The following is a 17,177-nucleotide window of genomic DNA, read 5'->3' on the forward strand; positions in this document are numbered from 1 at the left end:
TGTAACAGCCCCGACAACCAATTTTATCTGCAGTACCTGTGGAAGAGTCTGTCACTCTAGAATTAGTCTTTATAGCCACTCCAGGCGCTGCTTCACAAACCATTGACCACCTCCAGGCGCTTACCCATTGTCTCTCGAGACAAGGAGGCCAAAGAAGAAGTCTAGAGTGTGTTGATTGCTCATTATTCTACTATTAACACTCTCTCTGGAGTGTGTGATGAACACTAGCAACAAATTTCTTATTAAAATTTCTAAATTTATTTTGTTTATTTGTAATGGTTTAGTTCTGTATTAGTTGTGTCTTCTAAAAACGGGGGCACTTTTTGTTTGATGATTCCAGGGCAAACCCAATGTACCCTTATTGGTTTATTTTAGAGAAGAAATACGCCTCTGCTAGATTAATACGCCCTAAACTAAACGTTCTCAGTTTAGGAGAGGAAGCAAAAGTGGTACGGTTCAGTATCTTCACGCCCCCTCTCGGAATCTAGCACCAGTTCGCCTTTCAGTTCGAACCATGGCTGCCAAAGCTCGGTGTTCGCAAAACGACCGTCTCCAAGTTTTCAAGGGGACTTTTATCCACTCCACTGACAGTTTCCCATTGGAAATTCTGGACCCTTCTCTCCTGGGAGTAAATGAGAAGGGAAAGGTGAGGATTTTGTTTCAAATTTCTTGTAAAAAAAAGTTTTTTGTGGGGAGGGGTGCGCAATTGGATGTTAAAAGGGATTTTTAAGAGGTGTCCAATGGTGCTACAATTATATATTTGTTAATAAAACCTCTGCGGGATATTTGTGCAAATAACACATTTCCAGTCACAGGTCCAAATGTCAACGCCAGTTGATCACTCGATAAGTATCCTGTCGTTTGCAAAAGGACCAACACTAGAGTTGTGTTGTATGCAGATCTGCGTTACATTAACAATTATCAGAGCAATGTAGGACAGGTGTCTAACTTAACGAAGCAAGATAATCAACCTGCGTGCAAACTGTAGCTTGGGGAATTATCTTTAGTGCATTCTCTTATCATTGTAATGAAACCCGTCTCTGTACAGATTTACAGTATGTCCCAGTTCTTTTTTCAGAAGAAACCAGGGTCCATAGTTCAGGGCATAACTTGATTTGCTTTCTTTCAGATCTTATTCCCATCCTGTTCTGTTTCAAAGAAGTAAGAATTGGGATCAATATCCTGGCAAGGAACAAGGCAAATTTTCAAACTTCTTGCCACAATTCCTCATTAAGCACAAGCTTAGGTCTAGCAGAGAATTGTAGAATGCTACTCTGCTTCCCTTTCCACAGATGCTGCCAGACCTCCTGAGTGGTTCCAGCATTTCTTGTTTTTAATTGTTGAATGATACAGCCCATCATATCTATGCCAGCTCTTTGGTAGAGCTGTCCAATTTATCCCACTCCCCTGCCCTTTTCCCACAGCCCTGCAAATTTTTTCCAATTTCCTTCTGCAAGTTACGACTGAATCTGCTTCCACCCACCCCACCCTTTCAAGCAATGCATTCCAAATCGCAACAACGCACTACATAAATTTTCTTCATGGCACTTCTGGTACTTTTGTCAATTATTTTAAATCCGTGTTCTCTGGTTACCAACCTTCCTACCACTGGAAACAGTTTCTCCTTATTTACCCTCCCAAAACTCCTCATGATTTTGAACACCTCTCTTAAATCTTCTGATAACCTGTTGTACTTGAAAGAGAATATGAGTTTGGCTCACAGATTGTCTTATGTCCCCCAATTTGGATTGAATATGAGTTTATCTTTCCAAATCAACAAGATAACCACAGCCTACATTGTAAATTACATTTACAAGATGGCTCCTGGGCTGTAAATTCCCTAGGAAGCTCCCTTGCTGTTCAACTCTATCCTTGGCCATCTGCTCCCATTCTTAGTGTTTTCTCCCCCAATCTACCCTCTTAAACTGTTTAAACTCCCCTGGCTCTTTAAATCAGTTCATTTTAGCCCTAACTAAAAGCGAACAGATAGTTCATGTTACCTGGGCCCACTGCCCTCCCCCAGCCACACCTGCTCTTTGTTTTCTCAACAAAATTGATCCGGACGAAACTGCAAAGTGCAGCTGGTGATACTTTGATCTCCAATCCTGCTGTCTTCACCGTCCAGAGTGTCCGCGGCCACGGCGTGTGATAAGTCCATTGAAGAGAAGCAGCAGCAGCGGGACCCTAGGGAAGCCTTGCGAAAAGGTGCCCCGAACACCCAAAAATCCACGAATGGCTCCTCGGCCGCAACTTCAAAGCGTCCGCGGGAGATGGCTCGGAGAGCATCTGCACCACACTGTCGGCAATGCTGGTACCGGCGCACGAGGATGTCGCTCACCTCCCGAAGGACGCGGACGAGATTTCCAGGCGTCAATGGTGGGAACTGAGGAAATGGCTTATTACCTGCACCCGCTTTCCCCCCCCTTCCCCTCCCCTCCCCCCCTTCCCCTTCCTTCCCCTCCCCCCCTTCCCCTTCCCTGCTCCACTCTCTCAGCTCCCCCCCTTCCCCGTCCCAGCTCCCCCTCGCACCCCCTCCTCCCACTGGCATCATCCTACACCTGTGTAGGGGCCCTAACAACCCCACTGCCTTGTGGACGTCTCGGGAGAGACCAAGGCTAAGGGAGTAAACCCTAACAGAAAATCCGGAGCGGAACCCCGTAGGCGGTCATGTCACCTTTGGCATGTTTCCGGCAGTTCCTGCAGCCATACCGGTGCCAAACGTCGTGCTCTGCACTCCTTTGGACCCCAGCAGAAAGGCCGAGAGGGGGGTTTTGACGATTGGGCAACTCTCAACCTCCATAAATTCGCCCAGGCATGCGCCATGGAGAGGTCACTCCATAGTTGCCTCACAGCGACCAAAACAACACGGAAGGCACCAGTTACGGGTTATAAGTCCAGCTAAATTGGCGTAGAAACTGGGCGCCACGGGTTGCCTTTGTCGGTGGGAGAGGTCATCGCACCTCACTGGACAGCTACCGCCCGCCTCAAACCGGGCAGCCCCCGGTCAATAAGGTTCTGTCCCGCCACAGTCTACCTGCTTCAATGGGTGCTTGGTGCTCAGGGTCATTGCCCGAAAGGTGGACTGAAACACCGCACGAAACAACACGAAAAAAGGAAAGAAGGTACCAGCCCTTCGCTTTGCAAGCTGGAACATCAGAACTATGTGTCCTGGCCTATCGGAAGACCTTACACAAATCAACGATTCTCGGAAGACCGCCATCATCAACAAATAGCTCAGTAGACTCAATTGTAGACATTGCAGCACTTCAGGAGACACGCCTCCCCATGAGTGGATCTCTAGCAGAGCAAGACTACACCTTCTTCTGGCAGGGCAGGGATCCTGAAGAACCAAGACAGCATGGAGTGGGCTTTGCCATCAGAAACTCCTTGCTCAGCATGATAGAGCCTCCCTCAAATGGCTCGGAACGCATACTGTCCATCCGACTGCTCACCACCTCTGGTCCAGTACACCTACTCAGCATCTATGCTCCAACACTCTGCTCCCCACCTGAAGCTAAAGATCAGTTCTATGAGGAACTCCATAACATCATTAGCAGCATCCCCAACACCGAACACCTATTCCTGCTGAGGGACTTTAATGCCAGGGTTGGGGCCGACCATGACTCATGGCCCTCCTGCCTTGGGCGCTATGGCGTTGGAAGGATGAATGAGAACGGGCAGAGACTGCTTGAGTTGTGTACCTATCATAACCTCTGCATCACCAACTCGTTCTTTCACACTAAACCCTGTCACCAGGTTTCATGGAGGCACCCAAGATCGCGTCATTGGCACCAGCTAGACCTCATCGTCACAAGGCGAGCCTCCTTAAACAGTGTTCAAATCACACGCAGCTTCCACAGTGCGGACTGCGACACTGACCACTCCCTGGTGTGCAGCAAGGTTAGACTCAGACCAAAGAAGTTGCATCATTCCAAGCAGAAGGGCCACCCGCGCATCAACACAAGCAGAATTTCTCATCCACAGCTGTTACAAAAATTTCTAAATTCACTTGTAACAGCCCTTCAAAACACTCCCACAGGGGATGCTGAGACCAAGTGGGCCCACATCAGAGATGCCATCTATGAGTCAGCTATGACCACCTATGGCAAAAGTGCGAAGAGAAATGCAGACTGGTTTCAATCTCAGAATGAAGAGCTGGAACCTGTCATAGCCGCGAAGCGCATTGCACTGTTGAACTACAAAAAAGCCCCCAGCGAGTTAACATCTGTAGCACTTAAAGCAGCCAGAAGCACTGCACAAAGAACAGCCAGGCACTGCGCAAACGACTACTGGCAACACCTATGCAGTCATATTCAGCTGGCCTCAGACACTGGAAACATCAGAGGAATGTATGATGGCATTAAGAGAGCTTTTGGGCCAACCATCAAGAAGATCGCCCCCCTCAAATCTAAATCAGAGGACACAATCACTGACCAACGCAAACAAATGGACCGCTGGGTTGAGCACTACCTAGAACTGTACTCCAGGGAAAATGTTGTCACTGAGACCGCTCTCAATGCAGCCCAGTCTCTGCCAGTCATGGATGAGCTGGACATACAGCCAACAAAATCGGAACTCAGTGATGCCATTGATTCTCTAGCCAGCGGAAAAGCCCCTGGGAAGGACAGCATTACCCCTGAAATAATCAAGAGTGCCAAGCCTGCTATACTCTCAGCACTACATGAACTGCTATGCCTGTGCTGGGACAAGGGAGCAGTACCTCAGGACATGCGTGATGCCAATATCATCACCCTCTATAAAAACAAAGGTGACAGCTGTGACTGCAACAACTACTGTAGAATCTCCCTGCTCAGCATAGTGGGGAAAGTCTTTGCTCGAGTCACTCTAAACAGTCTCCAGAAGCTGGCCGAGCGTGTCTACCCTGAGACACAGTGTGGCTTTCGTGCAGAGAGATCGACCGTTGACATGCTGTTCTCCCTTTGTCAGATACAGGAGAAATGCCGCGACCAACAGACGCCCCTCTACATTGCTTTCATTGATCTCACCAAAGCCTTTGACCTCGTCAGCAGACGTGGTCTCTTCAGACTACTAGAAAAGAAAAGATTGGATGTCCACCAAAGCTACTAAGTATCATCACCTCATTCCATGACAATATGAAAGGCACAATTCAACATGGTGGCTCCTCATCAGACCCCTTTCCTATCCTGAGTGGCGTGAAACAGGGCTGTGTTCTCGCACCCACACTTTTTGGGATTTTCTTCTCCCTGCTGCTTTCACATGCGTTCAAGTCTTCTGAAGAAGGAATTTTCCTCCACACAAGGTCAGGGGGCAGGTTGTTCAACCTTGCCCGTCTAAGAGCGAAGTCCAAAGTATGGAAAGTCCTCATCAGGGAACTCCTCTTTGCTGACGATGCTGCTTTAACATTTCACACTGAAGAGTGCATGCAGAGTCTCATCGACAGGTTTGCGGCTGCCTGCAACGAATTTGGCCTAACCATCAGCTCAAGAAAACGAACATCATGGGGCAGGACGTCAGAAATGCTCCATCCATCAATATTGGCGACCACGCTCTGGAAGTGGTTCAAGAGTTCACCTACCTAGGATCAACTATCACCAGTAACCTGTCTCTAGATGCAGAAATCAACAAGCGCATGGGAAAGGCTTCCATTGCTATGTCCAGACTGGCCAAGAGAGTGTGGGAAAATGGCACACTGACACGGAACACAAAAGTCCGAGTGTATCAAGCCTGTGTCCTCAGTACCTTGCTCTATGGCAGCGAGGCCTGGACAACGTATGTCAGCCAAGAGCGACGTCTCAATTCATTCCATCTTTGCTGCCTCCGGAGAATACTTGGCATCAGGTGGCAGGACCGTACCTCCAACACAGAAGTCCTCGAGGCGGCCAACATCCCCAGCTTATACACACTACTGAGTCAGCGGCGCTTGAGATGGCTTGGCCACGTGAGCCACATGGAAGATGGCAGGATCCCCAAAGACACATTGTACAGCGAGCTCGCCACTGGTATCATACCCACCGGCCGTCCATGTCTCCGCTTTAAAGACGTCTGCAAACGCGACATGATGTCCTGTGACATTGATCACAAGTCGTGGGAGTCAGTTGCCAGCGTTCGCCAGAGCTGGCGGGCAGCCATAAAGGCGGGGCTAAAGTGTGGCGAGTCGAAGAGACTTAGCAGTTGGCATGAATAAAGACAGAGACGCAAGGGAAGAGCCAACTGTGTAACAGCCCCGACAAACAAATTTTTCTGCAGCACCTGTGGAAGAGCCTGTCACTCTAGAATTGGTCTTTATAGCCACTCCAGGCGCTGCTCCACACACCACTGACCACCTCCAGGCGCTTACCCATTGTCTCTCGAGATAAGGAGGCCAAAGAAGAAACTGAGTGAACCCTTCTTTCCAAATTATCGATGTAAATGTTAACTACATTCAAGTGGTTGTTTGCAGCACTTTACATGAGTGGGCACATGAAACATGCCATATTTCAAATAATGTCTTTAATTTTTAGAACATATTCTAAATGCTAACAGGTGCTGCCTCCTTTTATTTGTTTAGGTACTGACAACTCGAAAGCAATGATTGCTGATATGAACAATTAGATAGCAACCTGTGAAAGGATTGCATTGAGGTTAACATTGGGGTGGAATTTTTAATACAATCTATGAATTTAAAAAGTTTTCAGAGATATAGAGTCATTTACAGCACAGAAGGAGGTCATTTCAGCCCATCAAGTTTATTCTGGCTCTCCACTAAGCGTTCCATATGAGCAAAAGAAGGAAATATCTGAATAAAGTAGAGATTGTTATATATTTTTTAGCCTGAATTGTAAAAAGCTACAACATTGATAGTTGGACTTGACAAACTGGACACCAATGAATTTGCACCCAGGGAAGTTTCAATTGTTAAGGTGACATGCAGTAATATCCAAATATCAGAATGCAAATGATAGTGGATGTGATGGTATCGACTTATAACATGCACTACATTAGATGGGAAGATTTTTTTATTCTTTCATGGGATATACGTATCGCTGGCTAGGCCAGCATTTGTTGCCCATCCTTAATTGCCCTTGAGAAGGTAGTGGTGAGCTGCCTTCTTGAAGCGCTGCAGTCCATCTGGTTTAGCTACACCCACCTTGCTGTTAGGGAGCGAGTTCCAGGTTTTGACCCAGCGACTGTGTTTTGGGATAAGTGGATGTGGGATGTGATTTTTTTTTAAATCAGAAGGTCATAGGTTCAACTCCCACTGCAGAAACCTGAACACCTAATCCAGCCTAATGCACCAGCACAGCACTCGGGGAACGCTGTCTGAGGTGCTGTCTTTCAGATGAGATATCAAGCCGAGGCCTCGTCTGCCCTCTCGGGTTCAGGTTTAAAAAAAAAATTCCTATGGCACTGTGTTCTCCCCAGTGTCCTGGTCATTCTTTATCCATCAACCAACATCACTGCAAAAAAAAAGATTATCTGGTCATTTATCACATTGCCGTTTGTGGGATCTTGCTGTGCACAAATAGTCTTCCACAATTCCTTATCTAATCCTCCTATCTAATGACTGCACTTCAAAAGCACTTAATTGGCTGTAAAGAACATTGGGACATCATGAGGTCATGAAGGGCGCCACAGACATGCCAGCCTTTCTATCTATCTATCTATTGTTTTTCTAAAGAAGCTCCCTAGAATACCACTAGTTTTGCTGTCAAACACAACTCATTCACCTGATGCCAATGAAGTGGACCTTTAAAATACATGCAGGTTTGGGCACTAGGTTGTGTGGATGAATCTTTCTGCATTCCCAGCTTCCAATCACAAAGATATCTTGGGGGAGAAAATATCAGCATTTATCTCATGGTGCCGTTTTTGCCTCTCCAGCCAGTGGAAACTCAGTATTCCTAGGAGGGAGAGGTTTTTAATCCAAATGAAGTAAGCCAAATTTCTTATTTCCTTGTAGATTGTTTTCATTGAAGCTGCTGGTAAAGAAGAGGAGTTATCCCAAACGTGGCATTTCAAGAAAGAGAACATCAGAGTGCTTCGTCCAAAGTTAGTGAGCATTGTATGTTATCAAGCAAGGTCCTCAGTCATTGGCCATGTAATGCAGGAAGTCATGGAGTGTGGGGAGTGAAAATCTTGGGAAATGCTCTTGAGATTGTCCAATAACCAATGATGTAACAATGCATTTGTAAGATCAGTTCCTCAATATTCCTATGTTAATGTGTTTCTGGTTTGCGACTCCAGTTTCCTAATATTGTACCATATTCGTATTGTGCCATTTTCTTGTTCACTGCTGAACCTGTGCACATCTGCTCGCAGGGCTTTCCTGTTTTGCTTTTCAGTTCAGTATAATGCTTTCCTCAGACATGACTGAGGATGGTGAGCAGGTAGAAAAGGCTCTAATGTTGGAAGGAGCCCTCTGAGAGATGCTCAATGTCCTATGGCAACAGCCACTTTATAAGGCTTTGTGAAGTAATTATGTTGAAACAGAATGCTTTCCAAGTGGAATGTAGTGGCAAGCTTCTTGATCACAAGTGAAACATGTTTTTGGGTAAGTGCCATGATACCACCTTGATCCCTCCATGGCCTCACTCTTCCCTATCTCTGTAACTACCTTCAGCCCCACAACCCTCTGAGATCTCTGTGCTCCTCTGATTCTGGCCTCTTGAGCATCCCTGATTGTCATCATTAATAAATCCAATTGGGAATTCAGGATAAATCTCTTGACACAGAGAGTGCTGAGAATAGGGAACTCACTATCACAGGGAGTGGTTGAGGTGAACAGTATAGATGCATTTAAGGGGAAGCTACATAAACACATAAAGGTGAAAGGAATAGAAGGATATGTTGATGGGGTGTGATGAAGAGGAGAGGGAGGAGGCTCATAGGGAGCCTAAATGCCAGCAAGAATCAGTTGGACCAAATAGCCTGTTACTGTGCTGTAAAATTCACTATAATCCTATCTAATCCCAGTGAACCTTGAAATCATCAGAAATTTGTGGCACAGTTGTTGACTTTTGTCCTGCCTGAACCAAGGAATTTTGGGGCCTGTGATTCTTTGTTAATTTGATGGCCCCTTATTTTACTTTTCTATTGTTGATTGCTCATTCGTTGTTGGTTTAAAACCAATCATTTCTGTTGTCTGCAAGTTTCTGATAAAGGATAGAGACTCAGTATTAACTATCTGTATTCTTTTCAATTCAGGGAAGAATTCTTTATTCCAGGACTGATTGACACGCATATCCATGCATCTCAATATCCCAACATGGGATCTTGCCTGGACCTACCACTTCTTCAATGGTTAGTCAAATATACATTCCCTGTTGAAGCCAAATTCAAAGACCTGAAGTTTGCAGAGGATACCTACACCAAAGTAGTGGTATGTACAACATGATAAAGTACTTCAATTACTTCATTACCCTATTTCTTTCACAAATATGGTAGGAGGTGCTTGTGGATTAAAACCCTATCCTACCTCCCAGGCAACAAGTGCTGTTTGGAAACAATTGTTTGTGTTGTGACTTGCTGTGCCCTCTTACAGATATTTTTGCAGGAATTCTAAAAATAATTAATGCTGTGCTCTTCAGGTCAGCAAACCCAGCTTCAGATTGGATCGGTACTTCAACCTTTGATTCTCCAGCAATAATTCAATTCACTCAACTGAGCTTAGTTGGCTTACAATCTTCTTGCAAGGCATCAAAGATTTATCTAATCTTACTGCTACCATCAAATATTGTGGGCCATTCATATCTCGGATCTCTCTTTGGCCTCCTTATCTCGAGAGACAATGGATACGCGCCTGGAGGTGGTCAGTGGTTTGCGAAGCAGCGCCTGGAGTGGCTATAAAGACCAATTCTAGAGTGACAGACTCTTCCACAGGTGCTGCAGAAAAATTTGTTTGTCGGGGCTGTTACACAGTTGGCTCTCCCCTTGCGCCTCTGTCTTTTTTCCTGCCAACTACTAAGTCTCTTCGACTCGCCACACTTTAACCCCGCCTTTATGGCTGCCCGCCAGCTCTGGCGAACGCTGGCAACTGACTCCCACGACTTGTGATCAATGTCACAGGATTTCATGTCGCGTTTGCAGACGTCTTTAAAGCGGAGACATGGACGGCCGGTGGGTCTGATACCAGTGGCGAGCTCGCTGTACAATGTGTCTTTGGGGATCCTGCCATCTTCCATGCGGCTCACGTGGCCAAGCCATCTCAAGCACCGCTGACTCAGTAGTGTGTATAAGCTGGGGATGTTGGCCTCCTCGAGGACTTCTGTGTTGGAGATACGGTCCTGCCACCTGATGCCAAGTATTCTCCGGCAGCGAAGATGGAATGAATTGAGACGTCGCTCTTGGCTGACATACGTTGTCCAGGCCTCGCTGCCATAGCGCAAGGTACTGAGGACACAGGCCTGATACACTCGGACTTTTGTGTTCCGTGTCAGTGCGCCATTTTCCCACACTCTCTTGGCCAGTCTGGACATAGCAGTGGAAGCCTTTCCCATGCGCTTGTTGATTTCTGCATCTAGAGACAGGTTACTGGTGATAGTTGAGCCTAGGTAGGTGAACTCTTGAACCACTTCCAGAGTGTGGTCGCCAATATTGATGGATGGAGAATTTCTGACGTCCTGCCCCATGATGTTCGTTTTCTTGAGGCTGATGGTTAGGCCAAATTCATTGCAGGCAGCCGCAAACCTGTCGATGAGACTGTGCAGGCACTCTTCAGTGTGAGATGTTAAAGCAGCATCGTAAGCAAAGAGGAGTTCCCTGATGAGGGCTTTCCGTACTTTGGTCTTCGCTCTTAGACGGGCAAGGTTGAACAACCTGCCCCCTGATCTTGTGTGGAGGAAAATTCCTTCTTCCGAGGACTTGAACGCATGTGAAAGCAGCTGGGAGAAGAAAATCCCCAAAAGTGTGGGTGCGAGAACACAGCCCCGTTTCACGCCACTCAGGATAGGAAAGGTAACAGAGCACTGCAAGTGATATCCCAATATTTATCAAGGAACTAGATGAACCGTTATCCCCTTCACCTTATCTCCCTGTCAAGGAACCTTCTAGGGTTTACTGCCTACACCTAGGAGTAAATGATGCCCATGTTTCCCTCAGCAAATTATCTCATATCACCTAATACTGATCGAATTTCACATTTATCTTACCTGTTCTGATGAAAGGTCACAGACCTGGAATGTTAACTCTGCTTCTCTCTCCACAGATGCTGCCAGACCTTCTGAGTATTTCCAGCACTTTGTTTTTATTTTATCTTACCAAACTTCAGTCAGGGCACCGATGAACTGCTGAATTAATACATTTAAAAATCTTTCATTACTTTCGATGGAATGGATAAACATTTGAAGCTAAGGAAGGTATAAGGTTAAAAGGAAAAGAGCAAAACAATGGGACAGTTTTGGATTTCATTAGCAAGGAGCCAGCAGCGACAAAATAGGGCCAAATATCTCCTCGATGCTGGAATCTTATTTGGTTCTATGCAAGAAAGAAGGTGCATTGATATGGCACCTTTCACAACCTGAGGATGTTGCAAGGTATCTTGCAGCCAATGAAGTACTTTTGAAAAGTCGTCACTGTGGTAATGTAGGAAACACAGCAGCCAGCTTGCACACAGCAAGATCCCACAGACAGCAATCTGATAATGACCAGACAATCTGTCTTTAATAATATTGGCCAGAACAACAAGGAGACCACCCCTGCTCCTCTTTGAAATAATGCAAAGAGATCATTTGCATCCACCTGAGAGGTGGGCAGAGCTTTGATTTAAAATTCTAAAAGACTTCACTCCAACAACACAGCACTGGGGTGTCAGTCTTGATTCTAAGCTTAAGTCTCTGGAGTGAGACTTGAACCCAAGTCCTTCTAACTCAGAGACACAAGCTTTATCCACTAAGCTGCAGCTGACACTTTAAGAATGGGACTGTTGGAAACAGCTCATGGGGTTTATTTGATGGTGATTTTTACTTGCAGAAGATTGACTCACCGAAACCTTGATGTATTTGTCACTTTGCAAATCTATTTATTTTTTATTTTATTTTATTCAGAGATACAGCACTGAAACAGGCCCTTCGGCCCACCGAGTCTGTGCCAACCATCAGCCACCCATTTATACTAATCCTACACTAATCCCATATCCCTACCACATCCCCACCTTCCCTATATTTCCCTCCCACCTACCTATACTAGGGGCAATTTATAATGGCCAATTTACCTATCAACCTGCAAGTCTTTGACTGTGGGAGGAAACCGGAGCACCCGGAGAAAACCCACGCGGTCACAGGGAGAATTTGCAAACTCCGCACAGGCAGTACCCAGAATTGAACCCAGGTCGCTAGAGCTGTGAGGCTGCAGTGCTAACCACTGCGATACTGTACCAAAATCATTTGGTAATCTTATGGAAATTGGTCCTGCATATCAAAGGGTGCCATGATTTGCTTGTAAAATTGTAGGCAGTCACTTTCAGTACTGTTGTCCACCCACCACTGGTTAGTTTTCAAAGCAGCATCTGTGAGAATGATAGGGAAATAAGTTTAAATTTGATATAGATGCAAAGGGGATCTTGAGGTACAGATTCACAAATCACTAAAAGTAACAACAAATGTTAACACAGTAAGAAAAAAATGTGCCAACAAAGGACTAGGATACATTTCTAGAGGAATAGAATTGAAAAGCAGAGAAGTTATGTTAAACTTGTATTGAACACTGGTTACACCAAATTTGAAGTACTGTGGATAGTTCTGGTCTCCATATTATAAAAAAGGATGTCGAGGCACTGGTGATGGTGCCAAGAAAAGATTATACTGGATCTGAGAGGTTATAACTATTAGAAAAGATTGAACAGACTGGGGCTCCTTTCTCTTTAAGAAGAGAAGACTGAGGAGTGACCAGATAGAAGTCTTTAAAATAATAAAGTGGATGGATAGGGTCAATGTAGAGAAATACCACTTTAGGGAAAGTCTAAAACTTGGGGCTATAAATGTAAGATAGTCACTAATAAAGCCAATAGGGAATAGAGGAGAAACTTCTTCACCCAGAGAGTGGTGAGAATGTGGAACACACTACCACAGGGAGTAGTTGAGGTGAATAGTATAGATACATTTAAGGAGAAGCTAGATAATCACATGAGGGACAAAGGAATAGAAGGATACGCTGATAGACTTGACTATTCCAAAGCACTGCTGTTTGGTCTCCCACTTTCTACCCTCCACAAACTTGAGGTCATGCAAAACTCAGCTACCATGTCTTAACTCTCACCAAGTCCCATTCACCTATCACCCCTGTGCTCACTGACCTACATTGACTCCTAGAGAAGCAACATCTTGATTTTAAAATTTGCATCCTTTTTTTTCGAATCCCTCATCTAATTCTGGCTTCTTGTGCATTCCTGAATTTATTCCCTCCACCATTCATGGCCTTGCCTTCCACAGCCTGGGCCCTCTCTACACCTCTCCACTTTTCTATCTCACTCTCCTCCTTTAAGGCACTCCTTAAACCTACATCATTGACCAAGCTTTTGGTCATCTGACCTCATATCTTTGTGAGGCTCAGTGTCGAATTTTGTAAAGCTCCTGTGAAGAGCCTTGGGATGTTTTGTTACATTAAAGGCACTACATAAATATAAGTTGTGATTGTAAATTCTTTGTAAAAACAGGTTCTCTACCTTCTTAATGATGCGTTGTTACATGGAGCAGGGAAATCTTAAAGAGAAAAAGGAATAAATGCTTTTTTTAAAAAAAGAAAAGAATGGGACTTTCTCAATACTGATGGCTTCATTATTTGACAGAAAAGAACACTGAGAAATGGCACCACCACTGCGTGTTATTTTGCAACCATTCACACGGAATCAACTTTAAAGCTTTGTGACATCATAGGTAAGAAGTTTAGCCAAATTTAGTTGTTAATGTCAGAGAAAGAAGCCACTTCAACACAGTGGATCTCTATGCAAGTGAATGGTTGAGAGGGGTGGGGTGGTTTCTGTTTGCCCAACACCCTGTTTATTCTGGTAGGCAAATAAAATGAAACATCCTGCGCATTGGCTGCCCAGCATCTGCCCCAACTCAATTTTCAAAGGCTGCATATAGTGCTGCCACAAGTCCCAGCCAGAATGGAGATGATTGGGTAATTCCCCCTCCTGATCACTGCTATAAGTGACTGGGATTGATTTTATAATTTATAATTGATAATTTGTATTATGTAACTATCTTCCACTTTTACTGGAGTAATAATCAATTTGGATTAGCTAACTGTCCTCCACTGACTGCATTTTACTGGAGAAATAAATCTGCTTTTATCAGGAAACTGTGCTGTAGTACATAGAGGCTCTGTTTAAATAGATTCAGTTTGCCATTTGCTCTTTAACTCGCCTCTGTCTAAGTAGAAACTGTTTGCTGTGAGTCCTGCTCCAAGTCTAACCCGCCTCCAACTCATTGGCTGAACGGAGTGTCAATACTCACTCTCTGATATTTGAATGGGTCTCAAAATAAGTCACCAGTACTCCCAACTGAAAGAGGCAGGAATCCTATTTTAATAATTGACCGTAGCAGTTAGATACAATAAGTGGCTTGCTAGGCCATTTCAGAGGGCATGTAAGAGTCAACCACATTGCTGTGGGTCTGGAGTCACATGTAGGCCAGACCAGGGAAGGACAGCAGATTTCCTTCCCTAAAGGACATTAGTGTCCTTCCCTAAAGGACATTTTATTAATTGAACTCAAATTCCACCTTCTACCATGGTGGGATTCAAACCCATATCCCTAGAGAAATACACTGGATTTCTAGTCCAGTGACAATACCACTACACCACCCCTGACTACTTGCAAACTAAATATCGTAAGTAGCATGTGATAGAGCTAAGCGATCCCATAACCAACAGATCAGATCTAAGCTCTGCAGTCCTGCCACATACTGAATGGTGGTGGATAATTAAACAACTAACTGGAGGAGGTGACTCCACAAATATCCCCATCCTCAATGATGGGGAAAGATAAGGCTGAAGCATTTGCAGCAGTCTTCAGCCAGAAGTGCTGAGTTGATGATCCATCACGGCCTCCTGCCAAAGCCCCAGCATCACAGATGCCAGTCTTCAGCTCATTCGATTCACCCTACGTGATATCAAGAAATGACTGAAGGCACTGGATACTGCAAAGGCTATGGGCCCTGACAACTTTCCGGCAATAGTACTGAAGACCTGTGCTCCCAAACTTGTCGCGCCCCTAGCCAAGCTGTTCCAGTACAACTACAAAACTGGCATCTACCCGGCAATGTGGAAAATTGCCCAGGTATGTCCTGTACACAAAAAGCAGGACAAGTCCAACCCAGCCAATTACCACCCCATCAGTCTACTCTCAATCGTCAGTAAAGTGATGGAAGGTGTCGCCGACAGTGCTATCAAGCAGCACTTGCTTAGCAATAACCTGCTCACTGACGCCCAGTTTGGGTTCCGCCAGGGCCACTCAGCTCCTGACCTCATTGCAGCCTTGGCTCAAACATGGACAAAAGACCTGAACTCAAGAGGTGAGGTGAGAGTGACTGCCCTTGACATCAAGGCAGTATTTGACCGAGTATGGCATCAAGGAGCCCTAGCAAAACTGAAGGCAATGGGAATCGATGAAAACTCTCCGCTGGTTGGAATCATAGCTAGCGCAAAGGAAGATGGTTGTGGTTGTTGGAGGTCAATCATCTCAGCTCCAGGACATCACTGCAGGAGTTCCTCAGGGTAGTGTCCTCGGCCCAACCATCTTCAGCTGTTTCATCAATCACCTTCCTTCAATCATAAGGTCAGAAGTGGGGATGTTCATTGATGATTGCACAATGTTCAGCACCATTCATGACTCCTCAGATACTGAAGTAGTCCATGTAGAAATGCAGCAAGACCGGACAATTTCCAGGTTTGGGCTGAAAAGTGGCAAGTAACATATGTGCCACACAAGTGCCAGGCAATGACCATCTCAAACAAGAGAAAATCTCACCATCTTCCCTTGACAGTCAATGGCATTACCATCACTGAATCCCCCACTATCAACATCCTGGGGTTACCATTGACCAGAAACTGAACTGGAGTAGCCCTATAAATATTGTGGCTACAAGAGCAGGTCAGAGGCTAGGAATCCTGCGGCGAGTAACTCACCTCCTGACTCCCCAAAGCCTGTCCACCATCTACAAGGCACAAGTCAGGAGTGTGATGGAATACTCTCCATTTGCCTGGATGGGTGCAGCTCCAACAACACTCAAGAAGCTCGACATCATCCAGGACAAAGCAGCCCACTTGATTGGAACTCCATCCACAAACATTCAGTCCCTTCACCACCGACGCACAGTGGCAGCAGTGTGTACCATCTACAAGTTGCACTGCAGCAATGCACCAAGGCTCCTTAGACAGCACCTTCCAAACTTGTGACCTCTACCACCTCGAAGGACAAGGGCAGCAGCTGCATGGGAACACCAAGTTCCCCTCCAAGTCACACACCATCCTGACTTGGAACTATATTGCCATTCCTTCACTGTCGCTGGCTCAAAATCCTGGAACTTCCTTCCTAACAGCACTATAGGTGTACCTACTCCACATGGACTGCAGCGGTTCAAGAAGGCAGCTCACCACCACCTTCTCAAGGGCAATTAGGGATGGGCAATAAATGCTGGCCTGGCCAGCGACGCCCACATCCCAGGAACGAATAAAAAAGAAAACTAAATCAGAGTCCTACACTTATTATTGAACCTGGCATGATTTCCATGGGCCAGTAGCTGAGGGACTACTGCAGGCTTTTCCAAGAGCAGGAGTAATCCCTCTGCACATCTCATGCCCCCACTGAGGCTGTTGGTTGGTGTGGGAAGCAGCCAATTTTCCACTCTCTGCATCCAGCAAGCTGCCTCTGAGCTTGCAGCTTGCCAGCTACCTGCTAATGCGGCCCTGCCACGAAGATGTTTTGGGGTTTTTTGGTGTGGCAGTCAAGCGGGAAGCATACTCACAATAATTACTAGCCCTCCTGATTAATGCATCAGATAAAGCATTACCCTTAGGCACAACTCCTCAGCAAAACCGACGCTGAGTGAAGTGCTCTCTGGGTGCATTTTACAAATAGTGTCCCTAGCGGAAACTCCAGGCCTTGATTTTTTTTTTAAAACCATGACGAGGTAATTTTTATCAATAGAACATAGAACATATAGCACAGTACAGGCCCTTCGACCCACGATGTTGTGCCGAACCTCTAACCTACTCTAGGA

The 17,177-nt window shown here is 45.6% G+C and overlaps 1 protein-coding gene across 4 annotated transcripts in view; it reads left to right on the forward strand.

The window, feature by feature from the left end:
- The first annotated feature begins 430 nt into the window (after positions 1–430).
- Positions 431–17,177, forward strand: part of gda (guanine deaminase) — a 39,917-nt gene continuing 23,170 nt past the window's right edge. The window contains exons 1-4 of one of the 4 annotated variants that reach the window (XM_068030599.1): positions 431–646; positions 7,922–8,010; positions 9,166–9,340; positions 13,742–13,829. In XM_068030599.1, coding sequence (XP_067886700.1) covers positions 515–646; positions 7,922–8,010; positions 9,166–9,340; positions 13,742–13,829 — 484 coding nt within the window. In that variant the 5' untranslated portion in view covers positions 431–514. The remainder of the gene's footprint in view (positions 647–7,921; positions 8,011–9,165; positions 9,341–13,741; positions 13,830–17,177) is intronic. The other 3 variants (XM_068030598.1, XM_068030601.1, XM_068030600.1) reach the window with 3 other exon arrangements.

The sequence above is a fragment of the Heterodontus francisci genome, chromosome 4 (assembly GCF_036365525.1).
Source record: "Heterodontus francisci isolate sHetFra1 chromosome 4, sHetFra1.hap1, whole genome shotgun sequence".
Classification (NCBI taxonomy): Eukaryota; Metazoa; Chordata; class Chondrichthyes; order Heterodontiformes; family Heterodontidae; genus Heterodontus; species Heterodontus francisci.